General features: G+C 48.0%; 2 protein-coding genes across 17 annotated transcripts in view; one reads left to right on the top strand and one right to left on the bottom strand.

Moving 5' to 3' along the window:
• The window catches only part of EPS8 (EGFR pathway substrate 8, signaling adaptor), a 185,074-nt gene extending 173,094 nt beyond the window's left edge, over window positions 1-11,980 (top strand). For 6 of the 7 annotated variants that reach the window (XM_073564617.1, XM_073564615.1, XM_073564618.1 and 3 more), the window contains 4 exons: window positions 6,320-6,352; window positions 8,481-8,661; window positions 9,897-10,026; window positions 11,443-11,980. In XM_073564617.1, the coding sequence (XP_073420718.1) occupies window positions 6,320-6,352; window positions 8,481-8,661; window positions 9,897-10,026; window positions 11,443-11,556 (458 nt within the window). In that variant the 3' untranslated portion in view covers window positions 11,557-11,980. The remainder of the gene's footprint in view (window positions 1-6,319; window positions 6,353-8,480; window positions 8,662-9,896; window positions 10,027-11,442) is intronic. The other variant, XM_073564616.1, reaches the window with a different exon arrangement.
• An 8,648-nt stretch (window positions 11,981-20,628) lies between these two features.
• PTPRO (protein tyrosine phosphatase receptor type O) overlaps window positions 20,629-25,164 on the bottom strand; it is a 570,099-nt gene continuing 565,563 nt past the window's right edge. For 9 of the 10 annotated variants that reach the window (XM_073564603.1, XM_073564609.1, XM_073564608.1 and 6 more), the window contains 2 exons: window positions 21,949-22,068; window positions 20,629-21,163 (listed from right to left, as the gene is read on the bottom strand). In XM_073564603.1, the coding sequence (XP_073420704.1) occupies window positions 21,964-22,068 (105 nt within the window). In that variant the 3' untranslated portion in view covers window positions 20,629-21,163; window positions 21,949-21,963. Of the gene's footprint in view, window positions 21,164-21,948; window positions 22,069-25,164 lie in introns of those variants that run through there. The other variant, XM_073564604.1, reaches the window with a different exon arrangement.

The raw sequence follows: 25,164 nt of genomic DNA, 5'->3' as shown, positions 1-25,164 counted from the left end.
GTAGGAGTAGAGCAGATGGAATGATAGAGGAGTACACTGGGAAGAAGGGTGCTAAGGTACGGTACACTGAATAGAATGGTGCATTGGTACACTGGGTGGGACGGCACCATGATCAACTGGGGGTAGAGGTAGGGATGAGCACTAAATAGAATGGTGCATTGGTACACTAGATGCAACAGCAACATGATACTCTGGGGATAGCGGTAGGGGTAGCGCACTGAATAGAATGGGGCATTGATACACTGGGTGGCATGGCACCATGATAACCTGGGGACAGAGGTAGGGGTAGCGCACTGAATAGAATGGGGCATTGGTACACTGGGTGCAACAGCAACATGATACTCTGGGGATAGAGGTAGGGGTAGCGCACTGAATAGAATGGTGCATTGATACACTGGGTGGCATGGCGCCATGATACCCTGGGGACAGAGGTAGGGGTAGCGCACTGAATAGAATGGGGCATTGGTACACTGGGTGCAACAGCAACATGATACTCTGGGGATAGAGGAAGGGGTAGCACACTGAATAGAATGGGGCATTGATACACTGGGTGGGATGGCGCCATGATACTCTGGGGACAGAGGTAGGGGTAGCGCACTGAATAGAATAATGCATTGATACACTAGGTGGGATGGCGCCATGATACTCTGGGAGTAGTGTTAGCGGTTTAGCACTGAACAGAATGGGGCATTGGTCTACTGGGTGGGACTGTGCCATGATACTTTGGGAGTAGCGGTAGTGGTAGAGTGCTGAATAGAATGGGGCATTGTTACACTGGTTGGGGCAGCACCATAATACTCGGGAGGGGGGGGTAGGGGTAGAGTAGAGCACTGAATAGAAAGGGGCATTGTTACATTGGGTGGGACAGCTCCATGATACTATCGGGTAGTGGTAGAGCACTGAATAGAATGGTGCATTGGTACACTGGTTGGGACGGCACCATGATACTATGGGGGTGGGGGTAGAGCACTGAATAGAATGGTACACTGGGTGGGACGGTGTCATGATACTTTGGGTGTAGAGGTAATGGTAGAGCGCTGAATAGAATGGTGCATTGGTACACTGGTTGGGACAGCACCATAATACTCTTGGGGTAGGGGTAGAGCACTGAATAGAATGGGGCATTGGTACACTGGGTGGGACGACGCCAGGATCCTCTGCAGGTAGACGTAGGGGTACAGCACTGAATAGAATCAGGCATTGGCCCACTGGGTGGGACTGTGCCATGATCCTCTGGGGATAGAGCACTGAATAGAATGGGGCATTGGTACACTGGTTGGGATGGCACCATGATACTCTGGGGGTAGGGGTAGAGCACTAAATAGAATCAGGCATTGGGCCACTGGGTGGGACGACGCCAGGATCCTCTGGGGGTAGAGTACTGAATAAAATGGGGCATTGGTACACTGGGTGGGCCTGTGCCATGATCCTCTGGGGGTAGAGCACTGAATAGAATGGGGAATTGGTACACTGGTTGGGACGGCACCAGGATTCTCTGGGGGTAGGGGTAGAGCACTGAATAGAATCAAGCATTGGCCCACTGGGTGGGATGACGCCAGGATCCTCTGGGAGTAGAGCACTGAATAGAATGGGGCATTGGTACACTGGGTGGGACGGCACCAGGATTCTCTGGGGGTAGGGTTAGAGCACTGAATAGAATAAGGCGTTGGCCCACTGGGTGGGACGATGCCAGGATCCTCTGGGAGTAGAGCACTGAATAGAATGGGGCATTGGTACACTGGGTGGGCCTGTGCCATGATCCTCTGGGGGTAGAGCACTGAATAGAATGGGGAATTGGTACACTGGTTGGGACGGCACCATGATACTCTGGGGGTAGGGGTAGAGCACTGAATAGAATCAAGCATTGGCCCACTGGGTGGGATGACGCCAGGATCCTCTGGGAGTAGAGCACTGAATAGAATGGGGCATTGGTACACTGGGTGGGACGGCACCAGGATTCTCTGGGGGTAGGGTTAGAGCACTGAATAGAATAAGGCGTTGGCCCACTGGGTGGGACGATGCCAGGATCCTCTGGGAGTAGAGCACTGAATAGAATGGGACATTGGTACACTGGGTGGGCCTGTGCCATGATACTGTAGAGGTAGAGCATTGAATAGAATGGAGCAATTGGTACACTGGGTGGGACGGCACCAGGATTCTCTACCAGGAGGTAGAGCAGATGGAATGATATTGGTTCTCTGAATGGAGGGGTGCACTACCTATATGGGAGCACAGAAGAGGATCCTCAGTGACGTATACGGATAGCTATTGTCACCAGTGAATGGTAGAATTTGAGGATTTTGGCAGATCTAAATTATTTTCTTGATCCTGAGTCAGGGCTCAGTTTTTTTTTTTTTTTGATCAGTTTCTATGCAGAATGAATGGCAGTGCTGCAGGGTGTGCGGACCGTATAATCCCAGATCAGACACGGCAGATGTTGTGTTTATTTCAGCTGCCATAAAGTGTCAACCAGTATGGCCATCTGAATACAGACAGTAGAGGAAGAGTTTGCCACTAATAAAGCTGACTCCTACAGACACTAAGGGAAGGAAGTGCCTTCAGTAAGAATGCCCTTGTATAGACACTACAGGAAGAGTGTGCCACCAATATGTCATTACGGGAAGGGTGTTCCTTAGTGATGAGCAAGCACTAAAATGCCCAATGTAAGTCTATGGGAGAACCGAGCATTTTTGCCACAATCCCCCCTGGATCCTTTTAAGGTCTAAAAACGTCTGAAAATGACACAAGGACATAATGGGGTTCGCCCCTGGAAGCATTCCTGACTCCTAGTTCACAGCTTTAAACATTTTTTTCAGAGTTTCATGCCATTTTTACCGGTGCACCAAAACGAAACCAAAACAGATTTTGTGGGGCTGTGCAGGCTCTGCTGGCTTTGCGGGCATCGTCCGATGGGACAACCTGTCCCATCCGGCTATGCCCTCTACTGTGACATACAGTACATACACATAACATACAACACATAACATAGAGAACATACTCACCGCACACACCTAATTCCCTGAAACCATCGATCACCTGCAAACAATATTAAGATAATAAACCAACCTATACTTACCTTTCCGCCGTAATCCAATTTGGCACACAATGCAAACACGCTTTCTTCAGCGCTGCTCGAGGTGTGCAGAGCGGCAGTGGAGAAAATCTCTCTTAGCAGAAGACTTCATCCACTATAAGTTCATGCTCAAAACCTATAACTCTGCCCTTCATCTGGCCAAACAATCCTACTTCACCACCCTCATCACCTCACTATCCAACAACCCAAGATGACTTTTTGAAACCTTAAAACTCCCTCCTGAAACCTAAAGTACAGGCCCCCATCACCAACCTCAGCGGTGAGGATCTGGCCACTTATTTCCTAGAAAAAATCAACCACATCCATCAGGATATCTCAGCCCAATCTCCTCAGTGCCTGGATCCCCTTCCCTGCCGCACCTCAAGCTCACTAGATATCTTTGAGCCTGATGCAGAAGAAGGTTCCAAGCTCCTCGCTTCCGCTCGGCCTACAACCTGCAACAGTGACCCCATTCCTTCACAGCTCCTGCAGTCTCTCTCACCAGTGGTCACCACTCACCTGACTAAAATATTTAACCTCTCTCTTTCTTCAGGTATATTTCCCTCCTCATTTAAACATGCCCTCATAACCCCTTTACTTAAAAAGCCATCCCTGGACCAGAACTGCACTGCTAACTACAGACCTGTCTCTAACCTTTCCTTCATCTCTAAACTTCTGGAACGCCTGGTTCACTCCCGTCTAATCCGCTATCTCTCGGATAACTCTCTTTCTAACCCTTACAATCTGGTTTCCGCTCTTTACACTCTACTGAAACTGCCCTCACTAAAGACTCTAATGACTTAATAGCAGCTAAATCTAAAGGTCATTGCTCCCTGCTGATTCTCCTGGATCTCTTTTGCAGCATTCGACACTGTGGATCACCAGCTCCTCCTCACTATGCTCCGCTCTATAAGCCTCAAGGACACAGCCCTCTCCTGGTTCTCCTCCTACCTCTCTGACCGCTCCTTCACTGTATCTTTTGCCGGCTCCTCTTCCTCTCCTCGTCCCCTTACTATCGGGGTCCCGCAGGGCTCAGTCCTAGGCCCCCTCCTCTTCTCTTTATACACTGCCCCTATTGGACAAACAATCAGCAGATTTGGGTTCCAATATCATCTCTATGCTGATGACACCCAATTATACACTTCTTCCCCTGACATCACCCCTACCCTAATTCAAAATACCAAGGATTGTCTGTCTGCTGTCTCTAACATCATGTCCTCCCTCTATCTGAAACTAAATCTCTCCCAAACTGAACTTCTTGTGTTTCTCCCCTCTACTAGCCTCACTCTACCTAACATCAAAATAACCCTGGAGGGTTCAACCATAACTCCCGAGCAGCATTCCCGCTGTCTTGGGGTCATATTCGACACTGAACTTTCCTTTACTCCGTACATCCGATCACTCGCTCGCTCTTGTCACCTGCATCTTAAAAACATCTCCAGAATCCGACCTTTTCTCACCTTTGAAACTGCTAAGACTCTTACTGTCGCTCTTATTCATTCTCCTCTGGACTACTGCAACTCTCTTCTGATCGGTCTCCCTCTTACCAAACTTTCTCCTCTCCAATCCATCTTGAATGTGGCAGCCAGGGTCATATTTCTGTCCAGCCGCTTCACCGATGCCTCCATCTTGTGCCAGTCATTACACTGGCTACCTATTCGCTACAGGGTCCAGTGTAATCTCATCTCTCTCACCCACAAAGCTCTCCACAGTTCTGCACTGCCTTATATCTCCTCTCTCATCTCTGTCTATCGCCCTACACGTGCCCTCCGTTCTACAAATGACCTAAGACTAACATCCCCCGTAATCCAAACCTCCCACCTCCATCTCTAAGACTTCTCTCGTGCTGCTCCAGCTCTCTGGAATGCACTTCCCCAGACGATCAGAGTGATACCTAGCCCCAACCTATTCAAGCGCACTTTGAAAACCCATCTCTTCAAACAAGCCTACCACATCAACTACTCAGTAAACTAACTTTGCTCTGTTCCCTCCTTCCAAATATTATTCTGAATCTGCACCCTACTATTCATCTGTCTCCACACCCTCCATGCACGCAATAACTGCACTTGATACTTGACTATTGCACTTAAGCACACGGCCTGATACCCGGATCATGCAGCTTTATATGAAAATCCCTATTATAATTGCCAGACCTGAATTAACAAGCACTTCTCACCTACTGTGTCCCCCCCCATTTCCTTGTAGATTGTAAGCTTGCGAGCAGGGACCTCACTCCTAATGTCACTGTTTAAATTGTCGTAACTTGTATTGAATTTATTGTCTGTACATGTCCCCGCTTAATTGTAAAGTGCTGCGGAATATGTTGGCGCTATATAAATAAAAATTATTATTATAATACGATTGTCCCACGTCGATCTCCCCTGGAGAGCTCTCACATCAGCTGATGCGACCGCTCTCCAGGGGCTCCAGTGATACAATGATGGAGATAAAATAAAAATATATAGTCCATACTCACCATCTACACCTAATCCCCGAAGCCATCGATCACCTGAAAAAAAAATTAAAATAATAATCACTATACTCCCTGTCCGACGTAATCCAATTAATACGATTATCCCACGACAATCTCCCGTGGAGAGCTGCCACATCAGCTGATATGAGACCGCTCACCATGAGCTCCAGTGATACAATGATGGAGACAGGTCATCTGAGTTCACTTTCACTTTGCGGCACTACAGCGTGAGAATTTTCTCACGCTGTAGTGCCGTAAAGCGAGAGGCTCATCTCCAATGACACACTGCTGGAGGGTTATCTCCAGTCAGTGTGCCATCGGAGGCCTATAGAGGTCACATCTGCTGATGTGACAGCTCTATAGCGGAGATCATCGTGGGACAATCATTATTAATGGGATTACGTCAGACAGGGAGTATATTGTTGGTTTGGGGTTTTTTTGTTTTTTTTTCAGGTGATCGATGGCTTCGCTAGGATCTGGGCGTGTAAATAAAAATTTTGAGAAAATGTGTTTTATTTCATTAAAATATTTTATTCTTATGTGTGGGTTTTTTTTTAACCCTTTATTAATATAAGATTAATAATGCTGTAGTGCTGCAAAGTGAGAAGTGAACTCAGATTACCTGTCTCCGTCATTGTATCACTGGTGCCCCTGGAGAGCGGTCGCATCAGCTGATATGGCAGCTCTCCACGGGAGATCGTCGTGGGACAATCGTATTAATTGTATTACACCAGACAGGGAGTATAGTGTTTATTATTTTAATTTTTTTTCAGGTGATCAATGGCTTCGGGGATTAGGTGTAGATGGTGAGTATGGATTATGTGTGATTTATTTTTGTTTTTTTTTTACACTCAACACATTAGCCAGATAATGGGACTACTACTGTCCCATCATTGGCTAATGTGTCAATCACTGTCACTGTAGCAGGCATAGCCCGATGGGACTTGTAGTCCCATCGGACGATGGCTGCATACATAAATGCACGCACACACCCCCGCACAGACCTGCATACGTCACTGAGGCTGCGCGGCGTCCCCGGCTGACCTGAAGTGAACTCAATAGCGTGGGAAAGTCAGCCGAGGACTCCGCACAGACCCGTATACCACTGCACAGCCCCGCACAGATATGTGAAAGGGGCCGGCGTCATCATCCCTGATGATGCTGTGCGGCCAGCCAATCACTGCACAACCGCAACAAAGATGGCTGCAGTTTTTCATAGCCTGGCAGGCACTCCCTGCAGCGTGATTGGGTCTCTGAAGTCCGCCAAAAATGCTGGGTGGAGACCTGAGTACCCACCGAGTAATCACGGAAATGCTCGGTGCTCTCCTCTCCGAGTACACCGAGTATCGTGATACTCAGGCGAGTACCGAGTAGTGACGAGCACGTTCGCTCATCACTAGTGTGTCTCCAATACAGGAGACTCATACAGACACTACAGGAAGGGTGTGCCTCCAATATTACCGCCACATTCAGACACTACAGGTAGGGTGTGCCACCAATATGGCCGCCACATTCAGACACTACAGGACGGGTGTGCCTCCAGTATAACCACCACATTCAGACACTACAGGAAGGGTGTGTCTCCAATATGGCCGCCACATTCAGACACTACAGGAAGGCTGTGCCTCCAATATGGCTGCCACCTCCAGACACTACAGGACGGGTGTGCCTCCAGTATAGCCACCACATTCAGACACTACAGGAAGGGTGTGCCTCCAATATGGCTACCACATTCAGACACCAGAGGAATGAGTATTCCTACAGTATGGCCTACCCATGTAAACAATTCAGGCAGGCAGGATTCAGTTCTAATTTTTGGACATTAGTAGGTCACTCCTTCTGACTGAGCCTCCTCCTCCCACCAGTTTAACACGTTTTTAATTAGAGCTGAATCCTGCCTGCCTCAATCGTCTGCATGGGTCAGCCATATCAGGAACACACCCTTTAAATTTGCAGCCTTTCAGCCAGGAAGAGGGAGATAAGGTTTAGGATTCCAACAAAGCGGTACACCATTACACATTGAATGGGAAACCACTGGGTAAATCTGACCTGGAGAAGGACTTGGGGGTCCTAGATAATGATAAACTTACCTGGAGCAGCCAGTGCCAGGCAGCGGCTGCCATGGCAAACAGGATCATGGGGGGCATTAAAAGAGGTCTGGATACACATGATGAGAGCATTATACTGCCTCTGTACAATCCCTGGTTAGACCGCACATGGAGGACTGTGTACAGTTTTGGGCACCGGTGCTCAGGAAGGATAAAATGGAACTAGAGCGCGTACAAAGGAGGGCAACAAAATTAATAAAGGGGATGGGGGAACTACAATACTCAGAGATTAGCAAAATTAGGATTATTTAGTCTAGAAAAAAGATGACTGCGGGGTGATCTATTAACCATGTATAAGTATATAAGGGGACAATACAAATATCTCTCCGAAGATCTGTTTATACCAAGGAAGGTGACGGTCACAAGGGGGCATTCTCTGCATCTGGAGGAGAGAAGGTTTCTCCACCAACATAGAAGAGGATTCTTTACTGTTAGAATTCCTTGCCTGAGGAGGTGGTGATGGCGAACTTAGTCAAGGGTTTCAAGAGAGGCCTGGATGTCTTCCTGGAGCGTAACAATATTGTATCTTACAGTTATTAGGTTCTTTAGAAGGACGTAGATCTGGGGATTTATTCTGACGAAATATAGGCTGAACCTGGATGGACTAATGTCTTTTTTCGGCCTTGCTAACTATGATACTGTTTTACTATGTTACCTTGTCGCTGGCTGTTGGCCTATCACGAATTGGCCAATTTGTGCTCTAAGTAGCTTAATTTTTTGACATTTTGTATAAGTTTTGGTCCATCCTATATATGTTGGCGCCATATTGGCTATTCCTGTAGATCTAGTGGCGGACATGTTTTGTGATCCATGCTGTCTTCTCTAGGGAGAAAATCTCAGATGGAAGAAGTTCAGGATGAATTAGTTCATCGACTGACAATTGGGCGCTATGCCGCACAAAGAAGATTCACTATCCCCCGGCAAAATGCGCCAGTGGCCAACGTGTCCTATAGCTCGTCGGCTGAGGAGGTTAAGACATGGCTGCTTGCAAAAGGATTTAATTCCACGTACGTCCCTTAGGGTGATGAGTCTTCTCTTTTTGGGGGATGGAGACAGGGGGGAGCAGCTGGTGGATGGGATCGGGAGCGCAGTTATGCCGGATTGATGAGGACAGGGGCTCAGCTACATCGGGCTGATGGTCAACGGGGCAATCAGCTGCTCCGGGAGGATGGGCTCAGGGGTGCAGCTGCTCTGGGAGGATGGGCTCGGGGTTGCAGCTGCTCTGGGAGGATGGGCTCGGGGGTTGCAGCTGCTCTGGGAGGATGGGCTCGGGGGGCGCAGCTGCTCTGGGAGGATGGGCTCGGGGGGCGCAGCTGCTCTGGGAGGATGGGCTCGGGGGGCGCAGCTGCTCTGGGAGGATGGGCTCGGGGGGCGCAGCTGCTCTGGGAGGATGGGCTCGGGGGGCGCAGCTGCTCTGGGAGGATGGGCTCGGGGGGCGCAGCTGCTCTGGGAGGATGGGCTCGGGGGGCGCAGCTGCTCTGGGAGGATGGGCTCGGGGGGCGCAGCTGCTCTGGGAGGATGGGCTCGGGGGGCGCAGCTGCTCTGGGAGGATGGGCTCGGGGGGCGCAGCTGCTCTGGGAGGATGGGCTCGGGGGGCGCAGCTGCTCTGGGAGGATGGGCTCGGGGGGCGCAGCTGCTCTGGGAGGATGGGCTCGGGGGGCGCAGCTGCTCTGGGAGGATGGGCTCGGGGGGCGCAGCTGCTCTGGGAGGATGGGCTCGGGGGGCGCAGCTGCTCTGGGAGGATGGGCTCGGGGCACAGATGCTCCGGGAGGATGGGGCTGAGGGCTCAGCTGCTCTAGGTGAACGAGGATGGGGTGTAGCTGCTCTGGGAGGATGTTCTCGGGGTTGTAGCTGCTCTGGGAGGATGTTCTCGGGGTTGTAGCTGCTCTGGGAGGATGGGCTTGGGGTTGTAGTTACTCCAGGGGGATGGGCTTAGAGTTGTAGCTGCTTCGGGAGAATGGGCCCGGGGGCGTAGTTGCTCTGGGAGGATGGAGTGGGGGCTCAGCTTCTCTGGGAGGATGGGCTCTGGGTTGTTGTTGCTCCAAGGGGATGGGCTCGGGATTGTAGCTGCTTCGGAGGGATGGGCTTGGGGTTGTAGGTGCTTCGGGGGATGAGCTTGTAGCTGCTTCGGAGGGATGGGCTCGGGGGGCGCAGCTGCTCTGGGAGAATGATGAGGGGGGTACAGCTTCCCTGGGTTTAATACTCTTATCGTGTTAACAGTTTTCATTCCTCTGTTTGATAGAACTGTCGATTGTCTGGGAGTGTTAACTGGAGCACAGCTCTTCTCTCTCACAAAAGATGAATTACGGACTGTGTGTCCTGAGGGTCCACGAGTCTACAATCAGGTGACAGTGCAGAAAGCTTCTCTGGAGGTAATGTGTGTGTCCGGAATGTTACTCTGATGGACACGTTCACCTTTTCTAATTGTGGCTCCTTGGGCCCTTAGTAACTTAAGTATTAGGGTTTTCTTTATTGCATTTGAGCAGCTGTATGATCTCTGGTCAGGCAGATTGGGGAGAAGGTGACCATGATCAGCGACAGAACAGGACAGATGGATGCAGAATAATGCGCCCACCTACAGTACATGTTATCAGAAGGGATGGAGTAGATGGTTATTCCTCAGGGTCCTCCCCATTATCTAGTGAAAAAAACATTTATCCTCAAGTCTGCAGTCTTCAGATGAAATGTATTCATGAAGGGCCAGCCTTTCTCAGGGCACACGTATTTCACTTGATGGCAACCAAACATCCGTCCTCTCTCTCCTCTGCCCTCCTCCTGCAGAAAATTCCCGATGTCACAAAAGCAAGATTGTTGGGGTATCCTTTTCCTCTCCGGGCACAAATCCTTGTAGTACCTGCTTGTCCCAGTACAGATCCTTGTAGTTTCTGTTCGCTCCCCATACAAAACCTGCTGCTCCCAATAGAGATCCTTGTGGTCGCCCATCCCTCCCAGTACAGATCCTTGTGGTTGAACATCCCTCCCAGTACAGATCCTTGTGGTTTCTGATCGCTCCCCATACAAAACCTGCTGCTCCCAGTACGGTTCCTTGTGGTCGCCCATCCCTCCCAGTACAGATCCTTGTGGTTTCTGATCGCTCCCCATACAATAACTTGTAGTCCCTCCTGCTCCCAATACAGATCCTTGCAGTTGCCCACCCCTCCCGGTAAAAATCCTTGCAGCTGCCTATTTCTCCAAGTAATAAATCTTGCAATTGCCCATCCTTCCTGGTAAAAATGTTTGTGATCTCCCATCCCTCCCTATAAAAATCCTTGAGGTCGATCATCCCTCCCAGTAAAAATCCTTGTGGTTGCCCATCCCTCCCGGTAAAAATCTTTGTGGTTGCCCATCCATCCCGGTAACACTTATTGTGGTCTCCCATCCCTCCCGGTAAAAATCCTTGCAGTCGCCCATCCCTCCCGGTGCAGATCCTTGCCTTACTGCTCCCAGTACAAATCCTTGTGGTCACCCATCCTTCCCAGTATAGATCATTACTTTGCTGCTCCTCAGACAGATCTTCATCATCCCCATCGCACTCAGTAGAGAGCCATGTGATTGCCCATCCCTCCCAGTACAGATCCTTCTGGTCATCCATCCCTCCCAGTATAGATCATTGCCTTGCTGCTCCTCAGACAGATCTTCATCATCCCCATCGCACCCAGTGGTCCCTGCTGTTCCCAATTCAGGGGAACATTGTCCTGGCTGTTCTCATGTTTGGTTTCTTGGTAAAGAATGAGCCTGTAACGTGTGGACTGATCTGGAGTAAAATTCCCATCCTCTCTTTATTCCAGAAGATGAATGGGGATTCAGAGCTGCAGGAGATAATGAGAAAACGACAAGAGAAGATCAATGCTGCCGCCAGTGACTCCGGGGTGGAATCATTTGATGAAGGGAACAATCATTGACTTTCTTTTTATTTTTTTCATCTCACCAATTTTCTTGGTGACTTTGGCCGTTGCATCCATATCCTGACAGTTTTTCCTTACGTGCTTGAGTTTCCAGGTGGCTGATCCGGTTCTGGAGGGAGCGCACTGCCACCTTTTTTCCGATTTCTCTGTATTAGGGCATGTGAGGGCTGTCCTGTGGGTAGGGGGGCTTTCTGCTGAAGATGGCTGGATGGCCCCGTCTTGTATCTGCCGCAGTATTAGATGTTCTGCCATTGTCCATGGCTCCACGTCGTTGCTGGAACAGTCCAGGAAACTGAAGCTGTGACTGTATCTTGTATATTTGCCTTCTATGAATTAAAGTTTATCTTGTTATTGACTAAATGATAAATATATAAATTATTTTTCTCCGGTTTTTAATGAGTAAATTGTTTTTACAACCTGATTTTCACGTGTCTTATGTAAATCTCATGTGACGACATCATGCTGTACGGTACAAGTGTGGGTGAGGACATGGAGAGGATGGTGTGGCTGGAGGCCGGGGTGTAGGAGGGAAGTATGGTAGATCGTATATACGATATGGAGAGAAGTCCCGGCCCTCACGTCATGGATCCCTAGTGCTTCCTTCAGTCCCATCGAGTCTGGTCTGTGACATTCATGTAAGCAAGAACCAAGCGACACTAACCAAATCCCGAGAGCAGCCTAGAACACGGAAGGATGCACAGAGGGAAGAAAGAGCAAATCAAAGGTAAAATCGCACAAATCAGTCTACGTGTTTCTAGAATGTGCACCCTGTTGCTTTTCTGGTAGTGGATCGGTCGGGTAGGATACATTTTAACTGTTTTCAAAACTTTTCGGCTTAAGGCTATGTGCACACGCTGCGGTTCCGCTGCGGTTTTGGCCCTGCGGAACCTCAGCAGTTCCGCAGACATGGTACAGTACCATGCTAGCCTATGGGTTTTAAAAAATGCAGTGCTCATGCTGCGATTTTTTTCCACGCAGTTTTGCTGCGGTTTATAAACCGCAGCATGTCAATTGTTTCTGCGGATTCCACTGTGGTTTTGCACCTATTCCATTGTCCAGGTGCCAAACCGCAGGTCACTTTACCTGCGGTTCCGCACGGAAAAACCCGCAGGTAAATCCGCAGCGTGTGTACATAGCCTAAGTATTCAAATAAAATTATTTATAGATCATCCCTCTCCTTTGTGCACACTTCGGCATATAACATTCAGCCCCGCACCATGACGCCTGCCTTTTGCTATGCCTGCTGCTTTTTCGTGCTGCCTTCCTTTTGCCGCACCTCCTGCCTTTTGCCGCACCACCTCCTTTTTCCATTTCGACTGCCTTTTGCCGTGCCGACTGCTTTTTTTTTTTGTCTCCTGCCTTTTGCCGTGCCGACTGCCTTTTTTCGTGCCGACTGCCTTTTGCCGTGCCGACTGCTTTTCGTGCTGCCTGCCTTTTGCTGTGCTGACTGCTTTTTTTTCGTGCTGCCTGCCTTTTGATGTGCCAACTGCTCTTTTTTGTCTCCTGCCTTTTACCATGCCAGCTGCCTTTTTCCGCGCCACCTCATTACATTCTGCCTGCCCTTTGTTTTGCCACCTGCACTTTGCCGGGCCGACTGCTCTTGTCACATGTTGGTAAAGCGCTCTCTGATACCTTCTTAGTCCTACAATAGGACACCACCGGTACAACAAGTCTGTTCATGACCTGTTCCTCCATCATATGTCAGTGATATTACTGAGAAGTGTAAAGAACCACAGCAACTCGGCCACGAAGTGGAGACCACATAACGTTAGAGCGGGGGCTGAGTGCTGAGTAGAGTGCAGTTATGGGGTCAGAAGAGTATTGGTGACTTTTCTGCAGAGTACTTTATTCCTTTTTTTTATTAACATCAGCTGTGACCCGCAGGGAGCTTCATGGTATGCATTTCCATGGCTGAGCAGTTGCATGAAGCCATACATCACCAAGCACAATGTCTAGCATCAGATGGAGTTGTGTAAAGCCGCCACTACTTAACGTAATTGTGCCTACTGTAAAATTTTGGTGCAGGAGCATACATTATATGCTGTGGACTTGTGCTGAAGATTAACATTGTGCTTCACTGGTAACAAGGCATTGTGGACAATTGTAGCCTCTTCTTTGTGGGAACAGTTTGGTGAAGACCCTTATCTGCCTGTGTTCCCTGCACAAGGTCCATAAAGAGATGGTTGGAGAACATGAGTGGTTGCACAGAGCCTGGACCACAAGCCCCATCCTATAAGGGAGATTGTGAGCTTGGCCTCTCCCAAACATCTGTGTCTGACCCCACAAATGCTCTTCTAGATGAAAGGTAAAAAATTTTCACATATACCATGAAAATCTTGTAGAAATCCTCCCCAGACAAGCAGGCGTGGTGTTATCTGCAGACGGCCAACACCATATTAATGTCTATGGATGTCGATGAGGACAGTGAAGCCCCCGGAGGTGGATGTGGGGGGCACATACTTTCTCCATATTAATGTCTATGGATGTAGATAAGGACAGTGAAGCCCCCGGAGGTGGATGTGGGGGGCACATACTTTCTCCATATTAATGCCTATGGATGTAGATAAGGACAGAGAAGACCCCTGAGGTGGATGTGGGGGGCACATACTTTCTCCATATTAATGCCTATGGATGTAGATAAGGACAGTGAAGCCCCCGGAGGTGGATGTGGGGGGCACATACTTTCTCCATATTAATGCCTATGGATGTAGATGAGGACAGTGAAGCCCCCGGAGGTGGATGTGGGGGGCACATACTTTCTCCATATTAATGTCTATGGATGTAGATGAGGACAGTGAAGCCCCCGGAGGTGGATGTGGGGGGCACATACTTTCCTCCATATTAATGTCTATGGATGTAGATGAGGACAGTGAAGCCCCCGGAGGTGGATGTGGGGGGTACATACTTTCTCCATATTAATGTCTATGGATGTAGATGATGACAGTGAAGCCCCCGGAGGTGGATGTGGGGGGCACATACTTTCTCCATATTAATGTCTATGGATGTAGATGAGGACAGTGAAGCCCCCGGAGGTGGATGTGGGGGGCACATACTTTCTCCATATTAATGTCTATGGATGTAGATGAGGACAGGGAAGCCCCTGGAGGTGGATGTGGGGGGCACATACTTTCTCCATATTAATGCCTATGGATGTAGATAAGGACAGAGAAGACCCCGGAGGTGGATGTGGGGGGCACATACTTTCTCCATATTAATGTCTATGGATGTAGATGAGGACAGTGAAGCCCCCGGAGGTGGATGTGGGGGGCACATACTTTCTCCATATTAATGTCTATGGATGTAGATGAGGACAGGGAAGCCCCCGGAGGTGGATGTGGGGGGCACATACTTTCTCCATATTAATGTCTATGGATGTAGATGAGGACAGTGAAGCCCCCGGAGGTGGATGTGGGGGGCACATAGTTTCCTCCATATTAATGTCTATGGATGTAGATGAGGACAGTGAAGCCCCCGGAGGTGGATGTGGGGGACACATACTTTCTCCATATTAATGTCTATGGATGTAGATGAGGACAGTGAAGCCCCCGGAAGTGGATGTGGGGGACACATACTTTCTCCATATTAATGTCTATGGATGTAGATGAGGACAGTGAAGCCCCCGGAGGTGGATGTGGGGGCACATACTTCCTCCATATTAATGTGTCTGGATTTAGGTGAGGACAGTGAAGCCCCCGGAGGTGGATGTGGGGGGCACATACTTTCTCCATATTAATGCCTATGGATGTAGATGAGGACAGTGAAGCCCCCGGAGGTGGATGTGGGGGACACATACTTTCTCCATATTAATGCCTATGGATGTAGATGAGGACAGTGAAGCCCCCGGAGGTGGATGTGGGGGACACATACTTTCTCCATATTAATGTCTATGGATGTCGATGAGGACAGTGAAGCCCCCGGAGGTGGATGTGGGGGCACATACTTTCTCCATATTAATGTCTATGGATGTCGATGAGGACAGTGAAGCCCCCGGAGGTGGATGTGGGGGCACATACTTTCTCCATATTAATGTCTATGGATGTAGATGAGGACAGGGAAGCCCCTGGAGGTGGATGTGGGGGGCACATACTTTCTCCATATTAATGCCTATGGATGTAGATAAGGACAGAGAAGACCCCTGAGGTGGATGTGGGGGGCACATACTTTCTCCATATTAATGTCTATGGATGTCGATGAGGACAGTGAAGCCCCCGGAGGTGGATGTGGGGGACACATACTTTCTCCATATTAATGTCTATGGATGTAGATGAGGACAGGGAAGCCCCTGGAGGTGGATGTGGGGGCACATACTTTCTCCATATTAATGTCTATGGATGTAGATGAGGACAGTGAAGCCCCCGGAGGTGGATGTGGGGGGCACATACTTTCTCCATATTAATGCCTATGGATGTAGATGAGGACAGTGAAGCCCCCGGAGGTGGATGTGGGGGACACATACTTTCTCCATATTAATGCCTATGGATGTAGATGAGGACAGTGAAGCCCCCGGAGGTGGATGTGGGGGACACATACTTTCTCCATATTAATGCCTATGGATGTAGATGAGGACAGTGAAGCCCCCGGAGGTGGATGTGCGGGGCACATACTTTCCCCATATTAATGTCTATGGATGTAGATGAGGACAGTGAAGCCCCCGGAGGTGGATGTGGGGGACACATACTTTCTCCATATTAATGCCTATGGATGTAGATGAGGACAGTGAAGCCCCCGGAGGTGGATGTGGGGGACACATACTTTCTCCATATTAATGCCTATGGATGTAGATGAGGACAGTGAAGCCCCCGGAGGTGGATGTGGGGGACACATACTTTCTCCATATTAATGCCTATGGATGTAGATGAGGACAGTGAAGCCCCCGGAGGTGGATGTGCGGGGCACATACTTTCCCCATATTAATGCCTATGGATGTAGATGAGGACAGTGAAGCCCCCGGAGGTGGATGTGGGGGGCACATACTTTCTCCATATTAATGTCTATGGATGTAGATGAGGACAGTGAAGCCCCCGGAGGTGGATGTGGGGGACACATACTTTCTCCATATTAATGCCTATGGATGTAGATGAGGACAGTGAAGCCCCCGGAGGTGGATGTGGGGGGCACATACTTTCTCCATATTAATGCCTATGGATGTAGATGAGGACAGTGAAGCCCCCCGGAGGTGGATGTGGGGGGCACATACTTTCTCCATATTAATGTCTATGGATGTAGATGAGGACAGTGAAGCCCCTGGAGGTGGATGTGGGGGACACATACTTTCTCCATATTAATGCCTATGGATGTAGATGAGGACAGTGAAGCCCCCGGAGGTGGATGTGGGGGACACATACTTTCTCCATATTAATGCCTATGGATGTAGATGAGGACAGTGAAGCCCCCGGAGGTGGATGTGGGGGACACATACTTTCTCCATATTAATGCCTATGGATGTAGATGAGGACAGTGAAGCCCCCGGAGGTGGATGTGCGGGGCACATACTTTCCCCATATTAATGCCTATGGATGTAGATGAGGACAGTGAAGCCCCCGGAGGTGGATGTGGGGGGCACATACTTTCTCCATATTAATGCCTATGGATGTAGATGAGGACAGTGAAGCCCCCCGGAGGTGGATGTGGGGGGCACATACTTTCTCCATATTAATGTCTATGGATGTAGATGAGGACAGTGAAGCCCCCGGAGGTGGATGTGGGGGGCACATACTTCCTCCATATTAATGTGTCTGGATTTAGGTGAGGACAGTGAAGCCCCCGGAGGTGGATGTGGGGGGCACATACTTTCTCCATATTAAAGTCTATGGATGTAGATGAGGACAGTGAAGCCCCCGGAGGTGGATATTAATGTCTATGGATGTAGATAAGGACTGAGAAGACCCCTGAGGTGGATGTGGGGGCACATACTTTCTCCATATTAATGTCTATTGATGTAGATGAGGACAGCGAAGACCCCTGAGGTGGATGTGGGGGGGGCACATACTTTTCCCATATTAATGTCTGTGGATGTAGTGGAGGACAGAGAAGCCCTTGGAGGGGGCACATACTTTTCTCTATATTAATAATAGTTACCATATAATCCAGTTTCTTCCTTCTCGCTGGAACTTCAGCGAATCCTGATTTTAGTTTTGGAGGGTAATATTATTACTTAGGAGGTTTTTGAGGGTCTTATGGTCAGGTCCCCTAAGATCCGTACCTTTTACCTTCTGCCTAAGGTCCACAAGGACGCTCTTGACTCCCCGAGACGCCCCATTGTGTCTGGTATTGAGGGTCCGATTGTAAATTTATCGATTTCCACTTAAAACCACTTGTTGAATCCTTACCATCTTTTATTCGGGACACAACGGATATTCTGGCACGGATCGATGGCGTCCTTGTGGATAATAGTACCATTTTTGTCACAGCCGATGTTGAATCCTTATACACTTGTATTGACCACAAACATGGTTTAGATGCTGTCCGCCTCTTCTTGGGGACTTCCGACGTGGACGGCCCTCTGTGTGAACTTTTCCTCGAGCTCATGCACTTTGTTCTCACCCACAATGTTTTTGTCTTCAAGGACAACTTCTATCTACATAAGTGTAGCACAGCCATGGGCGCGGCCTGTACGCCTTCCTGGGATTCCTTTTTGGTGATGGGGCGTGCTGGCTACGATATATTGATGACATTTTATTTTTGTGGGATGGAACGGTGCATGAACTCGAGAAATTTATGACATTTCTTAATGTCAATTCATTCAATATTAAATTGACTTACAAGTTTGATCCCATTGTCATTGACTTCCTGGACATTTCTCTGATGATTGATACTAATCGGTACATCCAGACGGACGTCTACAGGAAGCCAACTTCGGTCAATGCCCTAAAGGCAACGTCACACATAATGCTACAGCGATCCCCACAACTATACGACCTGATAAGGATCGTTGCTGCATCGCTATGTGGTCACTGGTGAGATGTCAAAAAGTCAGATCTTCCCAACACGCAGCAACGATCCGGTGACCCGTAGCAACCTTTGTAACGATGTCACGCCATGTGTCTCGCTTCTGAGTCGCTGACGAGGTCGTTGGTAAAAGGTGTCAAACATACCGATGCATGCTACCCAGCCGGACCTCAATGATCAAAAAAATGTCCAGGCCATTCTGACACGACCAGCGATCTCACAGCAGGGTCCTAGTCGCTGCTACCTGCCAAACATAGTGATCTGCTGCTGAGGTCGTTGTTGCGTCACAAAACTTGTGACTCAGCAACGATCTCGCAGTGTGTGACGGGGGCTTTATATATATGCTGATTCTTCACACAATCCTGCTACCATTAGAGCCGTCCCGGTCAGATAATTCCTGACGATGAGGCGGATCTGCTCCACTGATGATCGATTCGAGAGGCAGGCCTTAGATCTCAGCACACGTTTCCAGAATCTTGGTTACAGTAATGGGTGTTTAAGGAGAGGCTATGACAGGGCAAAGAGGACTCCCCGCAACAATCTTTTATATCCATGTGAAGGGAAAAAAAAGACCAGTAGTGGTGGTGAAAAAATGTGTTTCATCTCCATATTCAATCATGAGTGGAACAATACGAGAGACATTCTCTCAAAACACTGGGCTATGCTTAGGGCCGAGCCCTCTTTGGCCCCATCTATAGGTAGCTTCCCATCCATGACCTCCAGAAGGTAAAATAATCTTAATGGACCTATTGGTGAAAAGTCATTACATTCCTGAGATGTTTAATCCATTTGGTACTAAGGGTCCGGTTCCTGGATCTATCCCCTGCGGCCATTGTCTTGCCTGCCCAAATGTCCCGCATTGCTCTACCTTTCAGTCGTCTGATGGTTCAAAACAATTTCAAATCAGACAACGTATATCATGTGGCAGCACCAATGTGATTTATTATGCGACATGCAGGTGCTCCATGATGTGAGTTGGTCTTACCTCTAGGCAACTACGTATACGGGTGCATGAGCATGTGCGGGACATCTGTGCGGCCAAGACGGTGGCTGACCCCTCTGACCTCAAACTATTCCCAATCACTTTAAGGCATACCATCATTGTGACTCCAGGACACTATGTGAGGTGTATTGATATCATTCATTTGGGAATCAGAGGGGGTAACTATAAAAGACTTTTGGCTCCAAAAGAGACGAAGTGGAGCGTGACCTTGGACACTATGGCCCCCAAAGGCCTAAATGAGTCCCTTAGTTTTGCCTCGTTCTTATAAGTAATGATGTGGTCGAGATATCTTAGGTCTCCCTCTTTTCACCCATCCTATATACCCTCATTCCAGATGGCTTTGTTTTTTATTTTGTTTGTAATTCTTTTTTGTTTAGTGCCATTAATGTTTATGGAATCGTCTGTGGTCAAGTTTACCTTTTGATGCTCAACCTTCCATCATTCTCGCCAGTGTTTCATACTGTAGCAGCTTTGTATGAAACTATCGCAGCTGGCCTGGATCCACATAATTTTTAGATGTAACGCCACATGATGCATTTTATTACTGTTGTCTTTACAAAAATCTTATTTTGTGCTGCTATATTTTTTCTCTATGGATGTAGATGAGGACAGAGAAGCCCCTGGAAGTGGATGTGGGGGGGGCACATACTTTTCTCCATATGGTGTATACTTTACTACTGTCACAGGTAGCCTATGGCAGCTCCTCACTTGTGTCTGTAGGAAGTCGAGTGTTGTGACATTGGGGTTTATGTATGATATTTGGGTACATCTCTTGCAATGGCCGATAATGGGTTTGAGCCATCTCCAGACACTTCGATTCTACACGTTACCGCCTCTTGATTGACCTCCTTTAGTCTAAACTATTTTTTTTGCTAAAAATTGTCCTCAATTTGCTAAAAGTTTGAGCCGAGTTTGGTGCAGAATAAATGTGGTGTGTTCTAACTTTAGGAGGAAACGAGCGGTCGCTGTATAATGAGTGTTAACAGAGCGTTTCAAGCCGCCATATTCTGGCAGAGGTTCCAGTTGACTTCTTCATGGGGAAATAAGTGAAGCTGCCCTATTAGAAGCGTGCGTGAGTGCATCATGCCTATGTACATCTGGATATCATGTCAGCCACCTTCCTCTTCATAATTTTATTTCATGTGCAATTTGCTGGATATATAGCCCGTTATAAGGATGTACCGGCCCCAGCACCCAACCAACATGTGTCACACTCACGTAGCACAAAGAAAACTGAATACACAACGGGGGGGGGGGTCTCTGAGATGTCGGGGCTCCGGCCTACGCCCTCTCTTCTCTCCAGACTTAGACCCAATACGGACATTGTGCTTCACAACTTACATACAACTGTGGGGACATAGTTTTACCGCCAGGACAAAAGCCTGGAGGCACAGCCCAGTGACCTCGTAATACGTGGAAAATGAGGTATGATCCTAGTAGGACTGTGATACTCCGAATATTGCACCTGGGCTGTCACTGCTTCCAGGTCCTTCTGCCATTTACTGTCCTTTATTTGGTCCATACTGAAGTTCATGAAGGAAAAGGTCCAGGAGACTCGTCAGGTTTAAGGCCAGGGCTTCATCACAGAGCAGTGGCCATAGCACAACTGATGAGAGTAGCCCGAAAGCTGGAGAAGGTGACCACTGTCCTCACCTGGAATAAAAACACAAGATTCACATCCTGCTCTACATGGATCATACATGGTCAGGAAATTAAGAAGCACATAATAACTAGTCACTATGTAACAACCTATGAAGGCTACTGCCCCATAAAGACTGTCCCCCCATAAAGATGGCTCCGCTAGTGGGTTTATGGCCCCCACATGCCTTGATTCACTACTGACATCTGGATCTCCTCTCAGACCTGAATCAGGATATCAGTGCCTCCTGTACAGTCTGTGGCTCGACTTTGTGTCGTATGTAATATCTCAGAGGGTCTTGGTTGCATTCAGGTCTGGGGAAAGCAAAGGCTAGGCACTGGCATCAGCTCCTTCATCATCTAGGATCTGCCTAGCCATTCTGGCCACATGAGTCCTGGCATTGTCCTGCACTAGGAGGAACCCAAAGCCAGTGGAGGTCTGATCGCTGAAGATAACCAAAGGTGAAATTAAAAGCAAAATTTTAACTTTAAAGTGGTGCTGAATTAACCTTCACATTGCATTCATCCAGTCAAAAGCCAACTGGGATTTCTCCATGCACAACTATCACCCACCCTAAAACCAACATTTATATCTGTAAATGATCAGCATGAACCATGACAAATGAAAATGTGAATGCAGCATGTGGGCCAGGTCCCTTAGAAAATGAAGATGCAGAGAGAGGGAGTTATAGGTTTTTCTAGAGGGAAGTTTTAGGGGGCACTGCAGCCTGCTTACGTGGACCATATGGATGCATAGCTCTATAACGAGTATATCAGAACCCCACAGACCCTGTACTCACAAGTAAGAAGAGGCTCTAGGATTTGTGGACGTTCTCGTAGATAACGTCACTGATCCTGAATTGCTGCTTCTTCTTCTTCCACATCAACTGAACACAGTGATGAAGAAATATAAACTGCTCCTGAAAAAGAAGAAAAATTGCAGGATGACCAGACCTGGAGGGTAAGAAGAGACGTAGCCAGAAGAGCTGTGTCAGATATGATGCGTGTATATACATAATTCAGAGGTTCAGTATTCACAATATGTACACTCAGTACCATACACATAGTATAATTATACATTATAGACAAACTTTGTGCAGATGTACATTAAATGCACACTGTACATACAAAAGGCATAGACATTGAATAATGAAACGGCTAATGTCTTCATACCTGATAAATCTCATATCGGGTGGATACAGGTTTGTATTCTTACTATACAGCTATGTATTCTGCTATGTACTATCATGTATGAACCACCTAAATCTATGCACAAAATGTCTACGTTCATGAATGGTATATATTAAACACTCCAACAAGATTTGGAGAATCACTGAAGCCACGAGCTGGTCGTTCCTTACTCTAAAGAATAATAGCAAACCGAATCCCAAAAACTGTTAAGTAGGAGCTATGACTGCTTTAACCATTTTGGAGGCCCCACTGAGATCTCCAGAGCACCTTCTAAAACCTGAAAAACAGACATTTTAAGAAATGGAGAGACACACAAAAATGCAGTAAGTAAGCGTTTATTTTACATGCTCTCTTTTTAGGGACACCTTTCAATATGAATCCTGGGAGATTAGTAGGAGGCATGAAGATATTAAACTGATCTTGTTGGAACTTAAAATGAATCTTTTCTAGTTGTGCTGGTGACTGCAGAGTTCAGAAAGGCCTGCAGAGCAAAGGAAGCATGGATGTTATCCTACTGCCCGGGTCTCTGAGGGATGATCCCATTATTGGCATTGTACTGAGGCATCCAGCAAGATGATGGACTAAAATGAGAGTTAGTGGGGAGACCACAGTGAGAACACCAATAGGATCCAGATGCACTGCAGGAGTGGAGCAGAGGATCTCCACAGGGAACAAGTACCGGATGTGGAGACACTCAGTTTTGATTCAGCAACGACCCAGAGGGAATCAACTACAGCAAAGATAACTATTTGAGTGAGGGGCCACACAGGTACCAGTGTGCCCCAGAATCAAAACCATTGGGGTAATGAAAAGGCGGGAGACTCCTCCGAAAAGGGCACTAAGGCACCTCAAGCTTCATGGTGCCTGTGCGACCGTCGAGACTGCTCCGCATGAAAGCCCATGACTACAAAACGAACGACAGGCCACACCATGCAGGTAACAGTTGGCTTGAAAGACTCCTCGCAGACCAGAGAAGTTGGTTATGGCACTCCGCATTATGGATGGAGTGATTGTAGATAGGATTGCAGGGATTTTGTAAGTTGTGCTCAGAGCCTGTTGAGGTACGTACATTTTCTCCAACTTCCGGTCATGTCTCCTACTACTTGTGAGCCCAACAAGTACATTTGCTTCTCACAAAATTGGAATAACATCAAAAAGTTATTTCAATTCTTCAATACAAAAAATGAAACTCATTATATAGAGTCTTTACACACAGAGTGATCTATTTCACGTGTTTATTTCTGGTAATGTTGATGATTATGGCTTACAGCCAATGAGAACCCAAAAGTCATTATCTCAGTAAATTAGAATACTTTGTAACACCAGCTTGAAAAAATGATTTTAAAATGCAAAATGTTGGCCCACTGAAATGTATGTTCAGTAGTAACGAGCGAGTATACTCATTGCTCGGCTGTCCTCCGAGTATTTTGGCGTGCTCGGGGATTTAGTTTGTGTCAAAACAGCTGCATGATTTGCGTCTGCTAGACAGCCTGAATACATGTGAGGATTCCCTAAAAGGCATTCAGCCTGTCCAGCAGCCGCAAATCATGCAGCTGCGTCGACACAAACTAAATCTCCGAGCACGCCAAAACCCTCGGAGGACACCCAAGCAACGAGTATACTCGCTCATCACTAATGTTCAGTAACTGCACTCACTACTTGGTCGTGGCTTCTTTTGCATCAATGCGGCGTGGCATGGAGGCGATCAGCCTGTGGCACTGCAGTGGTGTTATGGAAGCCCAGGTTGCTTTGATAGCCACCTTCAGCTCGTCTGCATTGTTGGGTCTGGTGTCTCTCATCTTCCTCTTGACAATACTCCATAGTTAAAGTCAGGCGAGTTTGCTGCCAATCAAGCACAGAGGTACTGTTGTGTGTAAACCAGGTATTGGTACTTTTGACAGTGTGGACAGGGGCCAAGTCCTGCTGGAGAATGACATTTCCATCTCCATAAAGCTTGTCGGCAGAGGGAAGCATGAAGAGCTCTAAAATGTCCTGGTAGACGGCTGCGCTGACTTTGGTCTTGATAAAATGCAGTGGACATACACCAGCAGATGACATGGCTCCCCAAACCATCACTGATGGTGGAAACTTCACACTAGACCTCCAGCAGCTTGGATTGTGGCCTCTCCACTCTTCCTCCAGACTCTGGGACCTGGATTTCCAAATGAAAAGCAAAATATATTTTCTTCTGAAAACAACACCTTGGACCACTGACAACAGTCCAGTTCTTTTTCTCCTTGGCCCAGGTAAGACACTTCTGGCGTTGTCTACTGGTCATAGAATCGTAGAGTTGGAAGGGACCTCCTGGGCCATCTGGTCCAACCCCCTGCTCAAAGCAGGATTCGCTAAATCATCCCAGACAGATGTCTGTCCAGCCTCTGTTTGAAGACTTATATTGAAGGAGAACTCACCACCTCTCGTAGCAGCCTGTTCCACTCATTGATCACCCTCACTGCCAAAAAGTTTTTTCTAATATCTAATCTGTGTCTCCTCCCATTCAGTTTCATCCCATTGCTTCTAGTCTTTCCTTTTGCAAATGAGAATAAAGATGATCCTTCTGACAGCACTTGAGATATTTGTAGACAGCTATTAAGTCTCCTCTCAGTCTTCTCTTTTGTAAGCTAAACATTCCCAAATCCTGCAACCTTTCCTCATAAGACAGGGTTTGCAGACCGGTCACCATTCTGGTCGCTCTTTTCTGAACTTGCTCCAGTTTGTTGATGTCTTTTTTAAAATGTAGTGCCCAAAACTGGACACAGTATTCCAGATGAGGTCTGACCAAAGAGGAGTAGAGGGCAATAATGACTTCACGTGATCTAGACTGT

This window comes from Dendrobates tinctorius, unplaced genomic scaffold (assembly GCF_039654945.1).
Source record: "Dendrobates tinctorius isolate UK_male_01 unplaced genomic scaffold, ASM3965494v1 ptg000464l, whole genome shotgun sequence".
Lineage (NCBI taxonomy): Eukaryota > Metazoa > Chordata > Amphibia > Anura > Dendrobatidae > Dendrobates > Dendrobates tinctorius.
This window is presented reverse-complemented; position numbering and strand designations above follow the sequence as displayed.